General features: G+C 41.2%; 2 protein-coding genes across 2 annotated transcripts in view; one reads left to right on the forward strand and one right to left on the reverse strand.

Moving 5' to 3' along the window:
• Window positions 1–628: 628 nt before the first annotated feature.
• Window positions 629–20,486, forward strand: TM6SF1 (transmembrane 6 superfamily member 1). Its single transcript, XM_014944553.1, has 10 exons — window positions 629–796; window positions 2,820–2,923; window positions 3,804–3,901; window positions 4,879–4,982; window positions 5,802–5,884; window positions 6,640–6,761; window positions 11,081–11,185; window positions 13,319–13,411; window positions 14,403–14,522; window positions 20,108–20,486. Exons 1-10 carry the CDS (start codon window positions 705–707, stop codon window positions 20,297–20,299), a joined length of 1,113 nt encoding a protein of 370 aa, XP_014800039.1. The 5' UTR covers window positions 629–704; the 3' UTR covers window positions 20,300–20,486.
• A 592-nt stretch (window positions 20,487–21,078) lies between these two features.
• The window catches only part of LOC106889383 (hepatoma-derived growth factor-related protein 3), a 65,283-nt gene continuing 60,495 nt past the window's right edge, over window positions 21,079–25,866 (reverse strand). Inside the window, exon 7 of the mRNA XM_014944307.1 lies at window positions 21,079–23,045. Within this exon, the coding sequence (XP_014799793.1) occupies window positions 23,040–23,045 (6 nt within the window). The 3' untranslated portion in view covers window positions 21,079–23,039. The remainder of the gene's footprint in view (window positions 23,046–25,866) is intronic.

The following is a 25,866-nucleotide window of genomic DNA, read 5'->3' on the forward strand; positions in this document are numbered from 1 at the left end:
AACGGTCAGTGTGCAAACAAAGTTAGAAGCCAGAAAAAAAATGCCGATGGATAAACTCAAACATATGCCAAGTTTTTCTTAATTTTTCAGCATTTAAATGGAAAAGGTGAGTTCATAATTAAAACATTTTTAAAATGCTAATGCCCCCGTTCTTAATAACCCATCTAAATTCTGATGCAGAAAGAGATGCCGAATTTTCTCGTAGGGGTTTTTCAGAGACTCCTGCACCGGTCCGATCAAGGGAACCTCATTCCCACCGACCGCCTTCCCCCAAAACGCACCGCTTCCGAGAGCCCCGGCGCACACGCATCCACCGGCCATTTCTCGCCGTGCCGTGAGTTCACCATCAACCTCCCGAGCCCCCTTCACAACGCTTAGCTCAGCCGCTACACCCTCCGCTTGGCGATCCGCCGCTGGCCGTCCTTGCCGGTTACCGGAGGAGCCCCCCCCCTTCCCTCCCGCCGCCGCAGCACCGCTCGGGCAGTCCCCGACCCCCGGGGCAGGCGGGGAGCCCGGCGGCCCTCCTCTCCGGTTTCCGAGGCGGATTTACCCTTCCCCGCCACGGGGCGGGCGGCGGGCCGAGCCCGGCGGGCGGGTGGACGCCCCTCGGCGGGGCGTGAAGGGCTGAGGCGAGGCGGCGCCTCGGGCAAGGCGCGGCGCTGGCCCGGGGGCGCAGAGGGCGGCTGCCGCCTCCCGCCGCGGGGATGAGCGCCTCGGCGGCCACCGGCGTCTTCGTCCTCTCCCTCACCGCCATCCCCGTCACCTACCTCTTCAACTGCCTGGCGGCCAGCGGCAGGTGAGGCGGGCGAGGCCGGGCGGCTCCCGCACCGCGGGCGGCGGGGGCGAGCGAGGTGCGGGCGGCCGGGGGAGACCGGCGGGTATTTTTAGCGGCGGCGCAGGGAGAGCGCAGCGGCGGCGGGACGGGACGGGACGGGACAGGACAGGACAGGACAGCACAGCCGGCGGAGAGAGGGGCAGCGGGTCGGTCCCCGCCGCGGGCAGCCGGGCTAGGGCGGGAGACCCGGTCCCGGGTCCTGCCCGCCTCCCCCGTGCCGGGATGCAACCGGGGCTCGGGAGCCCAGCCTGGCCGCTCGCCACAGCACCCTCGAAACTGCCGGTTCCGCATCACCTGAAGCGCGTCCCGGCCGCCGGTAGCGCCGAAAAGACGAAGCGGCCCCGGGGGGGAATCGCCTGACCCCGCACCGTGCTCCAACCCCCGGGCGGCGGGGGCTTCCCCGGGCTCTGCGGCCACCCCCCCGGCTCCCCGGTCACGGCGTTTCAGAAACAAAATCCAAATTCTGCTTAAAAACGAGTGGAAGAACTGCCCAGCCTCAGAGAGCTCCGCACGCTTCGGGCGCTCCGTGAGACGTGCGAGTTTTAGCTGAAAATGTCCATATGCCCTCGCTCTGTCAAAAAAAAATTGGTAGGATCCCAGGATAAACCGCAGGTCTTAGAAAAGTCTTTCCTCATGGAAAAACCAATGTGCTTAAAGGTCCGTGTGGTATTTTGTGATCTCACAGCCTGGGGTGTTTTGCAACTTTACTGCACAAATATTTGCTGCATGTTTTTAAGGCTTTGCTACATCTGTTCCTTCCTCATTTTCCTCTTTCTGGCCGATAACTTAATTTTTTGTTTCTCACTGGAAGAGAAACGCCGAATAACACATGCTGAGTTACTTGATTCATTGCCAATATTTATTTCAAATTGATAGACTGCAGTGAAAAGTCACTGCAATATTAACAGCTGTAATGGCATGAAGAAATTCATCACTGGGAAAACAGGCAAGCAGAAGATTCAAACCATAAAATAAATCAACAAGCTAGTACTGCTCATCCTGACCCAGGAAGTATGTGTGTATATATTCTGAAATATTTGATCTTGCCATTTTTTTACAGTAATTTTAAGTCAAGTTTCAGTAAGGCTGAAATCGCCATAGTCAGTATTATTTGTTTGTACACAATGTTTTCTTGACGTGCAGAGTGGTACCATGTATAAAATCATATGCCAATTATTTTTAGCTTATGCTTCTGGACTTTCCCTTACTTTCCCCTCCTTTTTTCCCCCGTACACAGGCACAAAAGTGAAGACTGAGAAGGAGAGTCTGTCTTAAAGAGAACTAAATACAAATTACGCACTTGGAACTATAAACCAATTTCAAATGGGATTTCTTAACTCATGTTTTCTTGGGGAAGGAGACAAGTTTGCTTTGTGCTGAAGATTTTTGTGCTTTCCTCCACCACCACTTTACATGCACTATCACTATAGCCCTTGTCTTCCAAGAAAAGGTCTTTTCTGCCGAGCCCATGTGTATTGATTACCGAACCCCCCACAGGTGATCCTGCTTTATCATAGGCATTCCACACTGCTGCTCCTGTTCCATGGAACTGATGTGTTCTATTTGCAAATATGTAATTTCCTGAGTAGATAATTTATTGCTAAGGTTAGACTAGATGACCCTAATGATCCTTTTCTCGTTGACCTTTAAGTTTTCCATCATATTTTTTTTTGTTTTTTTGCAGATACCAGCATGAAAACTGACGTTAGCCAGAGAAATCTAGACTCCTGGTTATGTTGTTTATCTAGCTATTTTCGTATTTTCTTTTTTTAGATGATCACATGTGAAAAGACAGGCCCATAAATTCTGCAAAACTATAAAATGAGTACTGTGGCAGACTATGCGATGGACTTAATAAACAGCCTTTTAAAGTATTGAAAGTTACTTTAAGAGTATGTGCATTTGAGGATAGCTGAGAAGAAAAGCTGAAGAAGCAAAATTCCATCTCTTTCTTTTAAATTCTTTTTCTTTAATACTGTTACAGTTCCTGGGTACTCGTTGCAGTTGGATTGCTGGTTCTGGTTTTTATTGCTCTGTTGGCTCGTGTTGTTGTCAAAAGAAAACCACCGAAAGACCCGCTGTTTTATGGTATGTCTTGGTAACAATGAAGCTAAATTCAGAAAGTGTTAATTTATATAAATGATAGTATATGACGGTTATTTCAGATTGAACATTTAAGGCATGGCTTCATGCTGCAGTCTGCTAAGGTGCTAAGGAGCCAAGAAAGAAAGACTGACTGAGGAAAAAACAGGAGAAATAATGTTTCTTTTGAACCTTTTTATTCAAGTAGGAGATCCAGCTTAGGGACAAGCCAGACCTCCTATTTGAAAAGAGTAACACTTGGGTTGGGCTGTGAACATATTTGAAATACTGTCATACCTGCTCCGTTAAGATCCTCCTTGTAGCAGGAGTTGGGTACCACAGGAGACCTCCCATCTCATCCTGAGTGTACTCATTTGTTTATGCTGAAGTCAAAGGAAATAAATAACCTAATCCTTACACAAAAAATTTCCTGTTTCCAAGGGGTGACTTGTGAACTTGCCAGATGGGTCTGCTATGGACTGCTGTGGCTAATGCCGTTTGCCTTGCTCACCTCCAAAAATGGCATGTCACAGTCCCTACTCCTTTCCAAGAGATGACTACAGTCAAGGTTGTCTATTCCACATGACCAAGAATTCTGAAAGGCTGCATAGGCCTTTCTGCAGATACTGACTTTCCATGGAGGCTGTGCCTACAGCTCTACCAAATTTCACATCCCTAAGAAAAGCTCCCTAAGAACTGTGTTAACTAACTACTAATTAAAAAATACTAAGCCATGTGGGAAAGTCGTATTGTATGTTAAGTATCAGTGACCTCAAAGTAGGTGCATCTATTTCAATAGTTCTTTGTCTGACTAAATTTATTGGACTGTGAAGCAACTGTGCAATTAAAAATCTTTATTAATTTTTTCCCCTTTATCTTATTACAGTTTATGCTGTATTTGCCTTTACCAGTGTAGTGAATCTAATAATTGGACTGGAACAGGATGGAATTATTGATGGATTCATGACTCATTACTTGAGAGAGGTAAACAATTGTTTAGCTTACAAATGTAAACAGGATCTTTACTGTAAAAAACTTGGTATAGTATTTGTCCCAGAAAAATAGCTGCTCACACATTCAAAAGGGTTTTCTTGAATTTTGCCATTGCCCTGTTTCATTATTGTTATGGGCAAAACCTATGGGCAAAAACAGTGACTTGACATCACTGACTTGGGAAAAAACAGCACACCGTTCAAGCTGCAATGTTATTTCAATTAGTTTAAGTAATACTGTTCTGTATTAACTTCTGTGAAATTGAATAAATGGTAGACGTTTGCAGAAAGCCATAGATAGCCCTCAGGAGTGGATGAGTACTGCAATACCTAAACACGTTACCAAGAAGGAAACAAAATTGCTCTGTTATTTTTGCCTAATCACTTTACTAAAAGGAATTAAAGTGGAGTTTAAAAATTATGATGCCAGATACCTAGTCAGCAGAATCTCTTGGCTGCTGAATATCAACATCCACCAAAAATAGCTCAGTAAGAGCTTGATATGAAAGTCACTGAAGTCATTGAAAAGATTCCATGAACTTCAGCATGAAATGAGTTGGATCTTACAAGGTTATATGTTGTCATCAATATATCCAATATTGTGGTAGATCTAGGTTGCTAAATATATCTTTATTTGTTCTATGCTAGATGTATCTTTATTTTGTAGCTTTTATCACTGAAATATGGAAAAGTAGTATTTCCACAGGAGGACAGGACAACACTGATACTCATACATAGGAGTTTCCGCTTCCATCTTGCGCCCTATTTTGCAACTAAGAACTGATTCAATTATACCTGATCTTACCTAAATCAGGTTTGTGCTAGGAAACGTGCATTGTTAGTCAAAAACTGTACCTCTGGATTGAAAGAACATTGGTTACTTTTCTGAAATTGTTTCCTGCTGTTCTTTATTAATTATGTTATTCTTCCTCTAATCACTGTATCTTTTTGAAAATAAATGTTCCCTAGGGTGAACCATACCTGAACACTGCCTATGGCCATGTCATCTGCTACTGGGATGGCTCCGTGCATTACCTGATGTATCTGCTGATGGTGGCAGCTATTGCATGGGAGTAAGTCATTTTGATTTGTGTGCTGTTTGCTCTGCTTGCATTACCATATAATCTACAAAGGGCCTTCTTTTCTATGCAGTATTTAGATTTTCTTTCAGGACTGTTTCATGTCTTAGGCCAAAGCAAAGCTACGAACATTTCACTACTTTGAGGAACTGTACCCTCACTCTGCAGCAGAGAGTGTAGCCCTTCTGAATACTTTGTGTTAGTTAAAAGGAAATCTTATAGATGATGCATGTTAAAACCATGTGTGAAAAAGCATTTTTTTCCAAATAACATATTTATGATAGGAATAATGGATTGCTAAACATGATGGTGATCTCTCATCTACATTAGAGAGTATCATGCCATTTTAGAGAAAATAGTTATTTCTAGAGATTCTTATTTTTCTTGCTGTTGAACAAAGAGTTTGAGAAAAAAAGCTCTTAAATTCCAGAAGCTAATCTACCTGCTGGTAAGAGAAGCATGAACAGAATAAAATTAATTATTCATTAATTGTTAATTCTTTATAGTCTTGTACAACTTGTGATGTGCAAAACCATGCAGTCAGCTTTCAGATGAGTGAAACGTAACAGCAAATGATTGAGTATGCACAAATCCTGTACTGTTCATGTGATAACCTTCTTACACATGAACGTAGGATTTCTCCATATCTCCCTTCCAGGGGCAAGAATCCACTGTTGACTTGTGGTACAGATTTTAAAACCTTTACCTACTAAGATACAATTATGGTAATTAGTATAATATTTGAGGGTGATTTGGAGTAGTAGATGTTTAGGGATGGTGCAACAATTACATCTTTTTTTCTTTTTTAAACAGACAAAGCTATAGAACCATTGGCCTCTATTGGCTAGGTTCCATTATCATGAGCATCATTGTCTTTATGCCTGGAAACATTGTGGGTAAGGATGTAATTTATATGACTTTTTCCTATGAAACATTTTCTAAATTCAGCATTAGGCTAATTACTATAGACCCACTTTTTATGACAGAGGAGAAATACTAACGGTACAGCCTAGGGCCAGTCCAGCTCCCTCCTCTGTAGATACACACGCACTACAGAGAAAACAGCAGATTTAATGTGACGATCTCTCTTCCTCTTTCCTCTAGGGAAGGCCAAGAAACTTGTTGTCAAGAGTATGACTTCTGCCTTCCTTTCTGATGTAGAGAGTTGCCAGTGTAAAAGACAGTATTTATTGATTTACCTGGGCTGAGGATTTTTTCCTCAGATATTAATACAGGCCTGTAGGAAACATTGGGACTTTGGAAAACAAATGAGATATCAGATCTTTGAAAATGGATACATTCCTTTTTTCCACTTTTTAAAGAATGATATCTGTTTGAAGCAGGTTCCATAAAGATACTTCAAAGCCATCCCATCTCCTTGGCTTACCTAGTGCAGAGTGACAGAGGTGGTTTCCTGTCCCCTAAAAATACCTACCTATTCCTGTCCAATACACTCTGTTACCTGTGACCCCACCATTATTGAGCAGATGATTTTCAACAAGATTTGTGTGTTGCTTTAACAGCAATTTCTAATGTTACATGTTTATGTTACCATAGTTGCTTCAGGTTTGATATTAAATAGGAAACTTTTTAACTCTTCCATAACACAGCTTACAAATTCTCTTACATCTTATAATTATTTTTTTAACAGGCAAATACGGAACAAAAGTGTGTCCTGCTTTTTTCTTGAGTGTACCATATATTTGCCTTCCCATATGGGCTGGGTTCCGAATTTATAACCAACCTTCGGTGACTCACGACACTCCAGTCAAGGTAATATTATTGTATTTCAGTGTTGGCTACTGTTAGGAAAACTGAAATACGCTTGCTGTTTCTGCTGAGTTTTATAGGTCCCTGGGTGAGCATGGAATGTACTGTAACTGTTCACTGTTATGACAATTGCTGCCGGGCTGTGTAGACACTGTAAAAATATCTATACTGCAGGACCATTTCATTATGGTTGGATAAAGAAAAAGCAAAAGAATCTCATGTTTAGAGTAAATAACCCATTTCTAGGTGTAATTGCTTTACCACCCTCTATCTATTCAGTTTCTGACTGTTTTAGTTTCTTAGCTGGTGAAAATATTGACATGTACAAGCTTCATAAAGCGCCACAAAATCCTTATAGAAGCTCTGCAAGAACGCGTTCTTCTGCAGATGACTTACAGATTTCATGTAATTTAATTATTTTTTATATGTGCATTCTGCAATATTAGGTTTTACAGGTAAGACATTGTACATTAATTGATATGATAATTATTTACACACCTCTTATTTAAAAAATCTGTAAAAATAATGTTAACTCATAACTCAGACCTTTGCCTTGGAATTTAATAGTTGGGCTGCAATAAGATTAACTGAGCAATAAAATCATGTAATAATAGTTTATGTACTCTTTTATAAAAAAAAAAAGGAAAAAAAAAAATCCTTGCAGAACAAAGCACAGAACAGATCTTTAACGCTTTGTTGCTATAAACAAGCCAGTTTATTGCCACAGCACACCATGTCAGTTTTAGGTACTATAATCAATTAATATTTGTGCATCACAAGAGCTCCTGCGCTCAGTCAGGTTCATTCTGTGGCTGAAAGCAGAGACACAGACAGGCAGCGTGCACGTGGCGTAGCCTATGGCACAGAGCAACAGCAGATGATGCACTGACAGATTTTCCCCAGAAATGTATGAAAGGTAAATTTCAGCCATGCATCCATGATTCTTCAGTAGGAAAGAGGGGTATAGACAGATGTTATATCTCCTGAAGTTTGAAAAACCACTATAGAATCACCGCTTTTAGGGTAAATCCCTATGAAAAGCAAACTGGGGGAGACTTAGGTGCCCAAACCCTCTTCTGCCCTCCTGTATAGGTCTATAGGAAACAACATGTCCCATCCCAAAGCAATTTGAGCTGGTTGATGTAAAGCATCACTAATTCTGTCCAGAAACACATTCTTATATCTGGGTAGAGAAGTTAAGTGTCGTTAAAGGTAGGGATGGCGATTTTTTGCCATATGTATTAGTGACAACATCCTTCACATGGAGGAAGGATGAAGGTTTCAGTTTGTCTTCCTAGTACTGAGAATGCCACAGAAATTGCTATTCTAGAAAATACATGATGGACTGCTTATTTGCTGAAAAACAGCCAGGTCTCCTATGCTTATCAGGAGTTAAGCTGCTTACCTAGGTTTGAGATTTTGCTTTGGTACATATTGCAGAGAAATTTAGTTTTTAAATTCTATTTCAAAAAGAAAGCGCATAATAAGCTGGTTGTCTGAAAATTTAACATCGTACTTCTTTGTGAACCCTTTTTTGTAAACCTAAACTTCTTTGCTCGAAGTCATAGAATAAGTCTTGATGGCTTTCACTGGAACCTCTAAGCCTTCTTAAGTCACTTATTTTTTTAGAAATCATATTTTATCTTCACATCTAATTTATGCTCCATATCAGAGCATAAATACCTAGGTTCAATAACTGCATACCTTAAAACACCTTTAAATCTTGACTACTCATGAATTTTTCTTATTTTTTATACAATTCAGTCCTAAATTAAGCATAGTTTCAAGGAAATAATAGTGTAATGCCACTATTCAGTTAGCTAATCACTGTAAGTCCTGAAAATGTTTAGTTTTCTTTCAGTGGATCATTTTGATGATTTCAATAGATCAAATTGAACTTTTAGTTATTATTCAGAGTTGATATTAAAAGATTTAGGAAGAAAATGTGATAATGCTTTTAAACATGATAGTGCAAGTATATAGAAAAATACTTACATGAAAGCAACACAAGCCAGGTATGTTGTTTTCGCCAAGGTATTCATTGCTATAATATTATTATAAATCACTAAAAAAAATAATCACTGTGGGGACAGAGAAGAGGTCCTCACAGAGGTGGGTGCATGGGAGAGGAATGGTGTTATGCCCTCATTTCGAATCAAAGCAAGCTGTGCTGCAGTGTTTACAAAGCCCAGCACCTTTATCTACAAGTATAACAGCTCAGAAAAAATTAATGTAATTTAAAATTCATTAACAGAATACATAAATTCAGATTTGCATGTGAATTCTGAAGGAATTGGCTTCTATGGACAGCACACAAGATTATTTTGATTCCTCAAAACTAATCATGTAAGGAGCCACTCAGAAGTTATAGCTGAGGTCTGTCAGCAAAGTACATACTGTGTTTCAAATTCTTGCTTCTGCTTTTTTTTTTTAAGCTTTGCATTTTCATTTTGTTTGCATGAGTGCTACATAGAGGAAAAAAGGTGCAAGTTTTCTGTATTTTGGTGATTTCACAAACTTGTACTGCACCAAAGGTTGCTTCCACTAATATGGGCTTTGTCTCCAAAACCTCTAAGTACAAAATTCTATTTTAGCTTTGTGATCACAGTAAATACACACATGGATTTAATATGCCTTTTGAAAGGAGAAGTGATATATATATACACACATAAGCTTCATATTTAGGCAAAAGTGGAAAGAAAATGTATGAGCCCTCAAACTTTCTGCTATCCTTAGGCAGTCTGCATCTGCAAATGACTTGCAACTCAGCAACTACAGGCAGCCTTTGTCTTTCACAGGAATAAATATTAGAATATAGACATTCTTTGCAGGTGATATTGTAAGCATTTCTACATTAGTACTTGAAATACTGTGAAGTGATACCATACTGCTGGAACAGACCTGTTATTTGTGTTTGAAAAACAAAGGTATCACCTTTTTTTTCTGGAAAAGATCCTTTAAAAGAAAAAAATAAATAGTTTTATGAAAGGGGTTGCCTATGTCTTTAAAATAGCCTTATTTTTGTTAAGCTACAATTCAGATCTTGCATCTCTCACTCAGGAATTGTGCTCTCAAGATCAGTTCTCTTGTTTCAATAACTTCATTGTGAGTATCTTGATCCTGAGTGCTTTTAACCATGCCTCTACATCCTAATTATTGTTTTGTGTTTTGGAGACAATTCCACAAATGTATAACAGGAAGGAAATCAGGTTTTTCTTTTGCTGCCTGCGTGCCAACACACAGCTAATAAAAAGGAAGAGGAAATGAGTAACACATATCAATGGGGAAGTTTTCCTTCTGAACTACAGAGAGATACTCTGATGTGCTTATACTTTTGCCTGTGACTGCCCAGTGCTGAAAGTGTACCCCAGATTATTTCCATGGGTCTTGTAAATTTTACCATGTAGGCAGAGAGATGACTTTAGTTCCTTCAAGCCATCTTCCATGTTTGGTATCTACACAGCCTTTGCTACTGTAGACTGTGAACACCACACATCTGCTCATGGGGTGCCCAGAGGGATTCCTGTCCTGAAGCTGAGCACAGGGGGTACAAAATAGATGAGATGAGGACACCAAGAACTGCTGCAGGGCCTGTCAGAGGAATCCACAGCAATAACCCAATGAAAGGAGGCTTTTCCACGTGCTCCATATGCACACACACACATTTCATTCTCTATTTCTTCATTACATATTAAGATTTATTATTTACTCACTGAACTCAGCAGAGAACTCAACTGACACAGAAAAGCTTTTATTTTATGCCAGTGATATTCCATTAATTTCAATAGTGTCACAGGCTGCTGAAAACCAGCATACACTGTCAGTAATGAGATAGACCCTCATTTTGCTCTCCCTCCAAACAGTCCTTTTACAAAATGCATTAGATTAAACTTCAAATGCTTGAAACCAGCCTATGTTTCCAAAGCTTTTCTACACGGGGAGATTCAGGAGAATGAATTAAGTCCAATTAACAAAAGATGCAACTTTGAAGAAGTTAGTTATGCTGCTTTAAAACCTTACGTGGTTGCAGAATTAGTGTTAATTTGATAGAGGTTACTTTGAAAGTAAACTAATGTGTATTGAAATGGCTTTAGTTGTATCCATCCTTTTCTAAAGTTTTTTCAGATTAATTTTCTTCACTGCAGTCTATGCAGTCTGAAGTCACCTTTTTAGATGTGGAAATCCATCAGTGAATAAATAGGGTGATATAACCAAGAACTAACTGCATCTATCATCATGTTTCACTGTTCTTGTAGTGACTGATCTGGAGCTAAATACATGCACACATGGGATGTACTCACTAAACACTGGCTCTGTTGCAGGTGGTTCAGGAAGTCCAGAAGAAAGGACTCTTAAGGCGACCAATAGATTTGCTGTTAGCTGCATACCTCATCCTAGCAACGGGGTTTTGCATATTTAGGGGCATGGTAAGTTGAAGATATTTTACTATTCTGGCCTCTGATTTTCAGTAAAACCTTTGCAATTTGAAATCATTTTGTCTGTGTGAAAAAGTGTGTACATTTTGGTCAAGGGAAATCCTGTGACTCTTAGGGTTGCATAGGCCTTAGATATTAAAAGGACTAATTGATTATTTATGATAATTAGTGGTGCTCTGCTTTCCCATTTTGCCCTAGGTAAAGTACGGTTTTCAAGAGGTGCACAATCCCAAGAGTAAATAGCATCCCCAGTGCAGATCAATATGACCAAAAACTGGTCTGGTGTTACATTTATGGCCAAGAACATGGAGACAAATCAACTAAATCAAATCCATATTCATGTGTTTCTAACCCAAGATGCATAGTTAAAATTATATAGGAAACCAAGTTAATTTACACTGCGTGAGATAGAGGAAAACATTTCGACCTAAAAAAAAATATTTAGCCACGTTACCTGAACAACACACATTGTTTCTACTTACAAAGAGCTGGGGTGGTCTTTTTTTGTTTGTTTGTTTTTTCAAATATTTGCTTTTCAAGCATAGTTGATTGAATTAAAATTTCTGAGGGAATTAATCAGTACTGAAAATGCTTCAAGTAGATCAATCCAGTAGTAGATAAATCTAGTCCTTTGTCAGCTCTAAAACATTTTCTCTCTTAAGCAGAAGGGAAGTTGTATATTACTCAGTGAACGGAGCTCAAATGTTTAGGTGTCTTAGACAACCATCTGCTTGCTTGATTTGTAGATCTTATCTTGTCTAGAATAACTCAAGAGGTGATGATAAGTACCCAAAACAACATTTTATTTACCTAGCACAGATTGTCCTTTTGTAGTTCTGCTGCTTACATTACTCTCATCTTCTGCTCTCTCCGAGAACTTGCCTCTCAAAAATATATATTTTTTTCCTAACTTGTCACAGACCGCTTTATTTCTTATAGATCAAGCTACTTCAGAGCACTACTGATGCAAGTTTATCAGCTGTTTTACCTGTGATTTCACTGCAATCCCACTTCATTTCTCAGAGGAGGGTTTTTTGGGGTTTTGTGTTCCTCTACTAAACAGGAACTGCTCACTAGCCTTACTTATAGAGATGAACTGAGCATCTCTGTGTAAGATGCAGTAACATGATTTTATGAAAAAGCTAATCACGGAATCACAGAATTGTTGGAGTTGGAAGGGACCTCTAGAGATCATCTAGTCCAACTCCCCTGCGAAAGCAGGATTGCCTAGAGCACATTACTCAGGACTGCATCATAATTCATTATATTCCACTCAGATCTGCTTCTTGGATGCCCATGTTGGAAAAGAACATGGAGGAATATCCAGTGTTTGCAAATCTTTGCATTATCCCTGCAAAGTCACACAACAAATACACGTGAAATTAAGTTGTGCAAAAGTTACTGATCAGTCCTGTAACTTAGGCATTAATGATGCCTTGCCATAAAACGCTTACGGTGACAGCTGTTGACACAGATTGCTAACGTGTTTTAGAATAGTAGTTTTAAGGGCTACTATGAAAAGAAACTACTTTTACAACTGGGTCTCTCCATGTTTATTGGGAGCTTTGTTCTTTCTATAGGAATGTAAAATCCAATAATCTCTCCTTTGCTACTCTCTTTTTAAAATTATTATTCTTACTTTAAGTAAGACCTGTCTCTTTGCATTTCTCTCCACTGCTGCCTTAATGCAACTCTTTTCTTGGACTACATTCATAGCTTGCTATCCTAAAATCGGGTGCTTAACCTGATGTTTCCGCTGTTGAGCAATTTTCCATTGGAAAGTTCATTTGCTGGGATCAAAGTCTGTTCATCAGAGCACATTAACAGCAATTATATTTTTACTACAGCATAGCCAGCCCACTGAATTGTTTTCCAGCCAAAACCCTTGAAGGAGGCTGTCAGCATTTCCTCGCAAACACCCTGAGCAGGAGCTGAGAGGAGGCTGCATTTCAGCCTTTTAATTGGTGATCCAATGGATCACCCTCTGCAGCAGAGTTTGCACAGAGCTCCGGGGTGGCAGTGCTGCAGGATGGTGGTGGATGCTTAGGGCTGCTAACAGGTATCAGGTTAGCTCGTTTTGGAACAAATTCTTTGTTCACGGGAAGTTTTAAAAATTCTCCTTAGATTGCTCTGGATTGCCCTGCTGAACTCTGCCGGCTATATATTCAACTTCACGAGCCTTATATAAAAGATCCTGCTGCCTACCCTAAGCTTCAGGTAAAGAATTGACTGTGGAACATGAAGTGTTAAGAAGTGATTCATTAACTGGTGCAAAGAGGAAGCCATGGGTTTCACAGATGACAAGCGATAAGGGAAATATTTGTTCATGGCAAGTTTAACAGTATTTTGTATTTTCTACTACAGCCATTACAGGGTACCGACTCTTCACTGTGATGAATGTAACCAGTTACCAAGAGTTATGCATCCTAATTACAAAAGCTTCTTTTAATGTAGTCCATGGAACAGAGCCACATGCTTGTCATGATCGTTCCCCTTCCTTAGAAGGGCAAAGTAGAGTTTCAGCCTGGAATAATGGAGCAAAAAGGGGTGTAGTAGGACTGGATTCCTCTAGCTCATGTTATGTTTGTCACCAGTGACACATGACACTGTGAAATGTGACACTTTTTACAAACCCTATTCACACAAGTATTGCAGAGGAGGGAAGGTGGTGCTTTAGTTTTGCTGTATTTGCAAGGTGGCCATTCTTTGGCAACCCTGGCTGCTGCATGGGGGCAGGCCCTGAAGCAGTAAGAGCATTCAGGAGTGAGGAAACAAGCAGAAACCAAGTGTCTCTGCTGGACTTGTTCTTCCTGGGAGAGGGGTGTCTGGAGTGTGTCTCATAGCTCCCAACCGCAAGTGCAGTGGACACCCTTGTTGGGTTGGGCACTGAGTTAGGTCAAGCCATACTTACTGCCATGAAGATAGCAAGGGGTAGGAAAACATATCCTGGGATGAAGTGGATTTGGATGGGGCAAAGAGACAACAGCCACCACCATTAGTGGAGGCCTTCAGGTAACTGTGTCCCCTCAAGAGCATCCAGGTGTGAAGCTCTTTTCTCAGAGAAGTTACAGCTGCAAAAAGGCCTGGGAATCATTGCTGCCAGGAGTGTAGGCTTGAGTAGTCCCAACTCCTTAGTCAGCAGCTGGCTAGTTTTTAAATACATCTCCCTCACTCTGCAAAGCAACTAATATTTCTGTTTAAAATGCAGATGCTGGCATACATGTTCTACTCTGTGCCATACCACGTGATTGCTCTGTATGGCCTCCTGGTGCCTGGTTGTTCCTGGATGCCCGATTTAACCCTTATATATGCTGGAGGACTAGCTCAGGTATTTATTTGTAAAATGTTCACTCTTGAATTACAAGTAAATAAGCAGAGACCTATGGAATAAAGAAGGGACCAAGGGCTTGATCTCCCCATGCAGGTTTTATGCCATTGTAACTAATCAACTTTTCTACTTGTAAATAACTTAGGGAGTGGAGAATCAAACCTATTGCATGTCTCTAATGACTGAATTTTTGCTTTAGTAGGCTTCTCTCCTGCAGACCCTTTTTATTTGGCTCATTTAAACCCTCTTAAGCACCATGCACTCTAGCTGAGACCGTGAAGGAAGCCTGTCTTAAAGCTGTGACAGTCAACAGTGTAAAAAAAAAAAAGCACAAACACAACAAAACAGTACAAGACATTGTTTTCATAATATATGTTGGTCAACTAGATAATTTCAGAAGTAGAAATGGAAAAAGTATCTACTAGTCACACAAAACGGACAATATCGGTAGATGATGCTGATAAAACACAGGGAACCTCCTGTGCCACGAGCCACAGTGACAGTAGGACGAGCTTGTGTTGGCAAAAGCAGATCAATGATCATACTTAAACTCATTCTGCTCTGATTCTCTTAAATAAACAACTGTAGTTAATTTCTTGATGGTGCTGATGCTTACGAGAAGACTGATGTAAACAGAGAAATTCAACAAGAACTAGTGACTTCTCACAACATATAGATGACTATTAAACAGTTGAGACAGTGACAACTGATTTGTACTGTACATAGAAAATGAAATGCACTCTGAGTATCCAGACAATGCAGAAAATACACACATAATCCTGCAACAATAACGAGAACACGGGGACACAGCAGTAAGTGTAATTCAAGTACCACGACTAGATAACAGCAGACCAGGACTTTTTTCCTCAGGCCTGAGGTAACATTCATAGATACAAACTACAACCCAGTGTAACTGCCCAGTAAGGATGAGGGGACAAACATTTTATTTTCTATTTGTGAGCAATTATCACAGAGACTTTTTCTCAAACCTTGGATTACCAAAATGGAATCTGGCAAGCATACTAATGAGGAAGTTGAAATGCTTAAAAGGTATCATGAATATTATACATCTGTGTTTGGCCCAAATCTAATCTAAAAAAAGCACAAGCTAGCTAAAGTAAGCAAGCCAGTGTCAGGACCCTCTCTCTGACAGATTACTCAGGTTTCATGAATTCCCTGGACAACCAGGAAAGAAACTGCTTCTTCAAAGATTATTTAGCTCAAGGAAAAGGAAACTAGCAATCAGAGCATACTGACTGTCACAATCTTGCAAACTCACCAAAAAGCTCAGCCTTCCAGATTGAAGGTGATTTTTGGTTGGCTGGTGTGATTTTGGCTTATTGGGGTTTGTTTTGTTCCCCCCCCTTGAATATTTCCCATAACACTTACTTTTTTTTTAAATGACACTTTGTACCTTTTAGCTGTATGATTAACACAGGCAACATTTTCTTGCTGAAGTATAAAACCCCCACTGTTGTCCCCTGTGGCTTGGCTTCAGGATAATTCTGATCTACACATAAGACAGGGAGAGGAAAAAAGCTACTGGTAGCCCAAAGCTAACACTCAAAATTTCCCATTTTATTCTTTAAAGCTTGTACAAGGCACAAGCAAAAGCCATGGGCTGACAAGCACTAACCAAACTGTATGTTGCTGCACACTCCCCACATTTTATCCTGATTCAAAAAACATTTCTTTATATTTGGGATGTTGTGGGTTTTTTTTGGGGGGGGTGGGGCATTGGTTTTTTTTTTCTTTCTTTTTTTTAGTTTAACGGGGGGGGGTGGGGCATTGGTTTTTTTTTTTTTCTTTCTTTTTTTTAGTTTAACACATTGCAAAATTAACTTCAGTCATCACACAACTGAATGTGATTTGATTAATTTGATGAACTGTGAACAACCTGGGATGAAAAATGTGTGTGACAGTTCTATATTATTCTCTATCTTCTTCTATATTATTCTTGGTTTTGGCCATTTTGAGGCACAAAACATTTCCAGGTTTGTCTGTTTTCTCAAGTTAAAACAATAATTGGTAATTAAAACATATGTAGTTACTGAAACACATTTTGCTTCCTATTATGCAGAAAGGTTCAAATAAAGTTAAGTATCTAATGGTGGAAACAGTGGGCATTGCTCCCTGGGAACGAGCACTGCTCCTATAGATAGGGAATGTGGAGATTTATTATTTCTATCATTATGAAGTATGTACTTTTCACAAAAACAAGTCTCAAAATACTATCTGATGCATCTAAACAAAGTGCCTACCCTTTTGCACAAAGAAATATTATCTGTTTTTCAGAAATACATATAGCTCTCAGCTTGAATTATTCCATTACTAACATTTAGAGTCCAAACCCAGGTTGTGACACTTGCTAGACTTAAATGTCACACAACTAAAGTACCAGGAGCTTTGATTATACAAAAGGGTTGGTATCAGCTCTGAACTTGATTAAATTACCATTTCCCTATGCAAGTGAGCCACGTGAGAAGGGGTCAAGAGCTATAGCCCTGCAATCCAAAACCATTCTGTCTCATCACCTCTCCATGGCCCAATTCCCTGTTCTCTCAGATGTAGAAAGTTTTCTCTACTTCTTTTCTAAGTGTTTTCCTGAATCCTGCAATTTTTGGTGGCTAGTTTCTGTCATTCCTTTTGTCTACAAGAGAACCTAAACCCAAGGAACAGGTTATAGATTACTTTCCCTACTCTGTTTGATGGCTTTTCTTAGACTCATAACACCTGATCTGAACCCCTCCAAAACAAGTTACAGTCTTTGCCTGATTTTAGTTACTTGTAGAGAGAAGGCACAGAGTGAAGAAGGAGGACACCTAACCTTTCTCCAGGCCCTTCTCTGTCCCTAGCTGGAGGGCTTTCTTGACTGCAGGATAAGAAATATTTGAAGTATTATTAGACTACAGGCAAAAAAATACTGTAAGAAAACAATTGAACCCCCCAAAATTTCATACAGACAAGAAGCTTAATGAGTAGCAGGCAAATGCAGATTGCAGTTGTCAAGTTGAGCAGGGCCAGATCCAGACCAGGCAGCTCCCAGTGGCTGATGGCCTGACCAGCAGACTGGCCGAGGTTTTGAGACTAACGAAGGCTGTATGTTAAGCAGATAAAGCTACCTTAGCATTTTACCTGCAGCATCTCATTTGCTTGATTTCTCAGCCAAGGTTTAGGGTTTGATCCTCAAAATTCTCCACTTAGAGAGGGTTCAGAAAAAAAAAACACCAAGGAATGGCTTTTTCCTTAAGAGAACCTGATCATGGTGAGGTGACAGAACAGACTCATGGTTGTGAGTGCCAGACTACTGCAGGACAGGTCTGCAGTCATTGACAGCTCTTGCCTTACTACTTAACTTATGGGTTTGGTGCAAGTCTGCCTGGTACTTGAAAGAAGAGCAGGACTGGGCTACTGGTGACTGAGAGGTCTGCTTTAAAAAGGTACACCCTGCCCCAAGGGGGAAAACAAGAAAAAAAAAAGCAGAAGCAGAGTACAGACATGGAAAGGAAACACATGAGATTAAAGACATAACACAATTTCCACAGAGGCAAATCAAATTTAAAAAAAAAAGTGGCTTTAACAGACCTAAATACCCTCCCTGGTAATGAAAGGGAAAAGCAATGTGTTATATTAAAAAACAAGCCTAATATAGAGTAACTTCATTATACGGTACATCACTAGCTAGTACAAATCTTCATGGGCTACAAAGAAAACAAAATTATTTCTACTTTCTCTTTTTATAATGCTTAAAACTCACTAATGTGCCACAACTCTTCCAAGAGGCAAGACCACACCATAAGGCTTAGATCTTCAAAGGCATCTAGGAGGCTGTGGGAGTTCTGGGTCTTCCAGAAGCAGCCCCTCAGCTCTTTCTGACAAGGCTTACTATCAAGTTATTAAGAATTTACTATCAACTTACTATGATGCACAGCTGGCTGCTCTTGGAGACAGGCTGGCCTTGCAATCCTCCACAGAGAAGTAGGTAGTTTAGCATCTTGCTCACCTCAGAAGATGCTCCAAAATACCACCAGGAGGCTGTTGGTGTCCAGGTAAACGTCAGACAGACCCAAATCTCCTGCCTCAAGCCTGATGGTGGCTGGCTATCTGCTGGGAAGCCTGCTGCCTCACAGAGCACGAGGTGTTTGCTGCTGAGCCCTGGTGCTCTGGCTGCCTGGGGTGGCTCCCAGGGAGAGGCAGCAGGGCTCTGAGTGAGGGCATCTGGGTGCCAAAGGCAGCTCCTGCCTAAGAGAGGTGAGAACAAATAGGCTGCAAGACGAGGCTGATATAAAAAGGCTGCTTGATAGCATGCCCTTGAACATCTGTGTGCTGTGCCATAGCTGTTACAGAAAGGTGGTAGGTGGCACTCTGCCCAGCTGTGTTTGTGTTTCTTTCCTCTGATTACCCCGTTTCCTGACTCAGGTTTGCTCAATCAGCTCTCCCTAGTCATGGAGGTGGTTAGAATCACCTGGAAACTGTTTTCCTTTTCCATTGTGATGTGTGGTCTCAGCCTAACCTTTTGCTAGAGGGTGTGTATTAAAGCACCTGCACTGAATTCCATTTTCTACTTTGCTAACTGTGATCAGAACTTCATGAGTCCAAAATAACTCCTGAGCATTACTCCAGATCGGGGGACGTGATTTGGCCACTCCTCTGTGTTACTAAAATCCTGCTGCCCCTTTCTCCTGCTCTGCTTAAGATGCAACTGATGTTTATCTTCTCAGATCTCCTCCACTGCAAACTAACTAAATAATAATATAAAAAAAAAATTGGACACACAATAGTTAATGTGAATGAGCTGTGTCTTGAAATAGCAGGTAACAGATGGAGACAAAAGACAGCGACTATCCTGACGCTTCTATCTTTAAATGTTTGTTTATGCTAAAAATATATTTCAGCCCAGCAAGCATGTCTTTGCCTATAACCTTCACTGTAAACTTAACCTATACCTCAGAGCCATCCCCAGCCCAAGAGCCAAATATTGCAGATGTTTTCTGAAACCATCGGGAGTTCTGGGGTCGGGATCTGGAACACTGCATTTAAGATTAAAAAAAAAAAAAAAAGAAAAAAGGAAAAAAAAAAGGAAACTATCATAGCTTCCAAGCTTTTATTGTCTGACTTTATTCAGAGTGAGTGTCTGGCTGCTGGGGTTCCTGGGTAGGTGGGTGCTGGTCCTGCCCCCCTTGCCGGGGCCGTGCGGTGCGGGGTGTGCGGTGATGCTCACCATCGTGGCCACTGGCCGGGGGGAGGACCACGGGCCCCGCTGTGTGGATGATCACCTGTATGCTGAGGGTGAAACCCTGGGCCTGATGTAAAGATCAGTGCTCCCACACGCATAAAATAAACCTCCCCCCGTAGTGCTGACAGGTCCTCTTATGCCTCTTACACCAAGGTTCATTCATGACCTTTGTTTAGACTGTATTTTTATATTGCTGTGTGAAAGTATGATGGATAATTCTGGAATAAAAGGGTTGGCTTGGCAAATGTCACTGGAGATGCACACTTGCATGCAGATTACACTGTCTTTCCAAAATATACATCAGCTTTACCCTCTTTTTTTTAATATATACGTTATATACACACCACAGGCTCAATTTTCCCATATTGGAGCTTCTCTTCATGCTCGAACTCCTTACATCTACAGAGTCCCTGAAGAAGCAAAAGAGTTTTTTCTGATATTGAACATAATGTATGGGATTCTTCCCCAGCTGCTGGCGTACAGGTGTGTCAACAAGCCAGAGTTTTTTATGAAAACAAAACAAGAAGAAAAAACAGAATAGCAGCGCTGGTTTCAGCTCCTCTTTTGGGCTATGTATATAATTGGGTTGGGATGTGATTGAGCTGCTCAGATGGAACCCAAATGGAGTGTGTAAGATATGTGAAATTGCCCAATTGTGTGAAGTTGCACATTCTGTTTTGTTTATCCTACTCAAAAAGGGAAAATAAAGACGACTGCCTTCAGTACCACTTCTCAACATCGTGCCTGTGCACTGCGGTGGAGTTGCTGGTTCACATAGTTATTTTTAAGTAAGCTGCTTTGACGGTTTTAGAAATACTGCATGAAGTTAAATAATAATAATGATGTCAGTGTTTAGCCTCCGCACACTGAGGAGCGTCAGTGCTAGCAATCCCTGTCCAGAGCTACTGCGGAACGTGAAGGTCAATATTTTGAAGTGTGAAAAATTAACATACATAACTCTGTCACATGCACATGTTTTATTTGTCAAAAAGTATGTCTTGTGGGTCAGCCTTGTTAAAAAGCCCAAGAAATTTTTAAAGAAGCAATCAACTCTTAACGGTAAGACTCCAGATATGATAAGCAAATGATATAGTTTCGTTAATTCTTTGAAGGATTCCCTTCTGCAAGGACTGCTCATGGCCTGAGGTTCAGCCTGTGCTCACTGGCACGTCTGACCCGGGGGGCTTGTCCCCTCCCTCAGCCCGGCCTTACGCCGCAGCCGCCTTCTCCGACAGGAGGGGGTCTGGCCATATTTTTCTCTGCAGCTGCTTTTGCTAACGCTGTGGGGTCATAAACAGGTAGCAGCAAATACAACGACCGTGGTCTGTGTAGTTTTATGTTTCCGTTTGCGATTACAACTCTTTCTATGACTTCTATGTGTATTTATACTACAAGCAGTACATTTAGTGCCTTTCTCACAAATGAAATTAGCTGTCGTGTTTTAACTGGAAACACTTTTTATTTGGGGATGTTGACTTTTGGCTGTTTCGATGTAGAGAATTTTAATTTTCTTTTTAAACCTGATGGGTGACAAGAAAGCATCAGCTCATGCGCATGCACGTGGCGCCCCGCAGACGGGGACTCTGGGAGCACAGGACCTGGATGCTGTCACGCTCTGGGGGTGCACCAGAGAGGACCCAGGGTTTTACACCTCCAGCCAAAGGGGCAGCCCCAAAGCAACCCCAGCGCATCTCGGTCAATGCCTCCTGGCAAAAAGGAGCTCAGCAATGATTTCTGCCAGCACCCGCTCTCCCCGGAGTGGGCTCCCTCCACGTACGCTAGAACTGGGGACCGCTCCGTCCCGTGCGTCCTCCCAGGAAACCAGACCCGGAGCTGTTGGGCTGTGGTAGGACATGCTGGCTCACACACAGGTGTTTGAGCCTCCCGTGTTACTGCTAATGTTTTTAAAGAAACTTTGAATACATTCAAGGTGAATTTAATAACCTCCTGTTATCCAGAAAAGGCAAAGTACAGAAAAAATAAAGATCTCACCTGCACTTGTATCTATTATGGTCAACTCATGTTAACAGAATGTTTTGCTTTAATACTTGACTTACATTAATACCTCACATTATTACACGTATGAAGCCAAATATGACGCTAACTTAGTTGCTTACAACCTCAAACCTTACTCCCAATACACATTCCAATAAATTTATTCTGTAAAAACAATACATTTTTTTGTTTTCTTTTTTGTTTTCTTTTTTGTTTTTTTGTTGTGGTTTTTTTTTTAGTTTTTTACAGTAAACTCGTCAACTACAAACCTTGAATACGCAAAAGATGTTCCAAGGACAAGCATAACAAGGATTGATAAAACCAGACTAAATATGTTTTCACAATAAAAGCTGGCATAAAAATAAATAAAAATCTCTATTATCACAATAGCAACAATAATGTACACAGAATAATGGATTTGGAATGCTTACTTACTAGTCTAGTTCTATTTCCAAAAGGAAAAAAAAGCCAGAATGACAGCATCCTTTTTTAAGCCTTTCATTATTTAAAATTGATGTTTTCTTTTGGTTTCCCATAGGGTTCTATATCACAGTAAGCTTAAAAATGGAAAGCATCCAAATGAATGATTTCAAATTGTGTTGGCATTGGAAAAAATCCTTGTATTAATCTAAAGAAACACAAAAAGACTTTCACTAACTCCACATATAGGAACTAAGTCAGATAGTGTACATTACATCATGATTTTGAGAAGTATTAAGAGTATAACTAGCTAGGTACTTCTAATAAGGAAAGGTATTTTATTACATTATTGAACTTGGCGGTGATCTCAACTGAAGAATTTTTCTTTTATGTTGTAAACTGATTAAAAATCAAGAAAGTATGGATATAGGGAAATTTAAAATTATGTTTGTATGTGGAAGATATTGTAGTATTGTATGGAGGGGACTAATTTCTAAGATTTACTTGTTTTTAAAAAAATGCTGATTTAGGATGATATAATTTGGAGTTACACCTTTTCTGTCCAGAAAAGGAATCTAAAACATGTTCAAGTATGCGATATCTTCATAAACCTCAGCCACTGGTAAAGGGCAACTTCATGCAACCAAATAATATGAAAATCAAAAAGTAACCCTTAGAAAAAAGGGTAAAATGTCATTTCTGCAAACACAAGAGATAGGAATGTGAATAATGTGCATACAAACTGGGATGCTGTTGATGATACTAATGAACAGATGTGGTGACTCATATCAAATCCAAGAATATTAGACAACCAAACATGTAACCTTCTTGTGTTTTCCCTTAATATTCAGCAGTCATTATGTTGGTTAAGTCTGAAAGAGAGAGAAAGAGAGAAAAAAAATCACATTTAATGTAAGAAAAAGCATGTTGCATTATACTTGACATAATTAATGTCTTATTCCCGCACTTCAAAGTCACAGGTACAAGTAACCACCTCATCTCTTCAAACAGAATTTTTTTTCTAGAGAAAACTGCTTACATCGAATAAGCATACCACTACAAAATACTAAAGAACACGGTTCAAAAGTAAACATTTAGGGCTTTATTCAAATAGGCAGCTTCAGTCATGTATGTGGGTTGTTTTTCCTTTTCCCCAATTATGAATCTTGTCGGGTACTTCACACACAACCAAACTTTGCATTTTTCCCCGACCCTAAATCAGCCATAGGCTTCCTGCGAGAGCCGTGGCACTGCTGTATCCCTGCACCCTTCCGTGCAGACACACCAACACTCAGCAAGGATGAGGAAAGATAAACAGTTCATGGCTAACGCAAATGAATGTTGCTTCTGAAAAGGGAGCAGTCTGGTTTGGAGTCCACTGTAAGGTGATGACAGAGAAGGAAGAAACTCCCACTTCATGGCTGAGTCAAGGTCAGCTCTTGCTTCCACTGACATTAGTGGGAGCAGGATCAGACTGTCCTTGTGGCATCACGGCAAGTGTCTCCGAGTCTGGGTTTCTCCATATTAAACAGAGAAAGCAAAACTCATCTACAGGCACAGGGACACACTGCTATTGTCCAGCAACGTGATGACACGCTGTGCTACACGACTGCCTAACCCTAAGTGAGGCATCCCTTCCCCTTTGTAGAGAATTCAGAGCACAAATGCTTGTCCGCCCACACCCTGATGGACGGGAAGAAATACAACACACAAGCACTACAAAGGAATTAGTACTGTATTTGGTGAGATCATTTATGAAAAAAAATCAACATCAAGGAGTAAGTCGTGTGTGTGTTACAAGTTAAATCCACTGGGATGACAGAATGTTCATTTTACACAGGATCTGGAGGAGAAGATGAAAAGAAGGCATTTTAACATCCCCGCACCAGCAGTTTGCTGCCCCAGCTCTCTCCCCCTCTGGCCCATCATTCACGCTGTGTGTGATGCCTTGGCTGTACTGGACTATGCTTCCCTATCCAAGAGGGTAAGACAAGTGCCCACTGAGCAGCCTGGGACCCCAGCCTGGTTGCTGTGCTGTGTTTGCTCAGGGTGGTTCTTCTCTCCTACAGCAAGGGGTTTGCAAACCATCAGTAATGGAAAGCTGCACTTTCTGTGTGGGAGGTCCTGGTATGTCCTGACTAACGACACATGATAAGGGGGCTCCTGCCTGTCACGATGCCTTACAGGAACTGCTGGGGCCCTGCCTCCCCCCAGAAGGTGTAACCATGAACTGCTCATCCAGAGCAATGCACTTCCATGGACCTTCCTCCTCTTCAGGAGTCAATGAGATTGTATTTAGAGATGCTTTGGAGATGTGGCTTGGAGGTGTTTGCTGCTGTTTCTTTCCCTTCAAAGGGTAGTGCAGACACCCAATGAAACAACTACAAATGATTAGTCAATTGGACCATGTCTTCTGCTAAAGTTCTTAATGACAGCTGGTACCCTGCACTGACAGGCAGGGCGGGTGGTGGAACAGTCGGTCGCTGCGGTACCACTCTTGGATCCAGCAGAGAAAGCTGTCCTTTTGGAGCATGAAACCTTTGCACTTATGGACAACAATTATCCCTCTGGACTAAGGCCAGGAGACTGGGTGTTTTCCTGTGGGCTGCTGGGAACGTTAATACTCCCACTCCTCACTGTCTCACAGACAAGTCCGTTGGGCCACAGCGTGGCACAGGAGGTGACAACAAAGAGCCAGGTATGCAAATCATCCTCAAGGATTTTGAATTTCAGTGCTACCAGCCAGCATGACACACACGGTGCCCTCCAGGTGCCGCAGAATTCGGCAGGTTTCTTCTCCCCAGAGGCAGGCAGCCCCTGGTGCCCAGGGAGCCGGGCTCCCTCCCCTCCCCAGGCAGCTCTCGCACTGCCAGGCTCCTGCAGCCGAACCAGGATGCGGCAGAGCTGAGCAGTTTCCATCGTCTCCATGGTTTCACGGCTCCTCAGAAACAGATCACCTCCCTTCATCTTTGTTTGAACAAATCTCTCAGCTTTGCTGTAAGACGCAGTACGTGTGCCGCCCTGACCAACACTACTGCACACAAAAGGAACAACACAGAATCTGACTGATTCGAGGGAAAAAAATTTCAGCCATCAATAAAATTGAAGGACAGAGAACACGGAGAGCGGGGAATAAAACTAAACCCACAAATTGCTTTGTTTTTTCTGGCACTGAAAATTCCTTCCTCAATGGTGTCTGGCAACCGACTCAGCCATCCTGTAATTTAAAAGCCCTTGCTGGATGGGCAGAAGGAGAATTATTTACTTGCTCTGTATGATAATTGCTATTCCATATTGGTTTGAGGTCAAAATGGTTAAAAGGTTTCAATGTGCAAAGAGATGCAAGGAGTGTATTTCATCTATACAGGCTACTTTAATCTCAGTTTACATCCAGACGTGTATGTTTCTCCTGAGTTATGTCCCATTGCCTTACTTAGCAGTGCTGTTATCCTGAGCTACGGGGAGGCAGCAGACAGCACACCTCTTTACACCACAGAGTGTGCCAATATTTGATTTTCACATAGAAATTTTTACTACACAAGAGTTAAACACATTTTTACAAATGTTATCTTTTTGGAGGGGCAGATTTTAACTTACCTCAAATTGCAAAAAAAAAAAAAAATCAGATAGAAATGCATACCCTGTTTTCATTTTCTGGAAAAATGCCCACATAAATGCTTTTACAATGAATAG

The sequence above is a fragment of the Calidris pugnax genome, unplaced genomic scaffold (genome assembly GCF_001431845.1).
Source record: "Calidris pugnax isolate Ruff unplaced genomic scaffold, ASM143184v1 scaffold70, whole genome shotgun sequence".
Classification (NCBI taxonomy): domain Eukaryota; kingdom Metazoa; phylum Chordata; class Aves; order Charadriiformes; family Scolopacidae; genus Calidris; species Calidris pugnax.

Bases quoted from the DNA above. Each gene is read 5' to 3' on its own strand.
- TM6SF1 (XM_014944553.1), top strand. From the start codon at position 705: ATGAGCGCCTCGGCGGCCACCGGCGTCTTCGTCCTCTCCCTCACCGCC. The intron at 797-2,819 runs GTGAGGCGGGCG...ATACTGTTACAG, and splicing joins TGCCTGGCGGCCAGCGGCAG to TTCCTGGGTACTCGTTGCAG. The intron at 4,983-5,801 runs GTAAGTCATTTT...TTTTTTAAACAG, and splicing joins GTGGCAGCTATTGCATGGGA to ACAAAGCTATAGAACCATTG.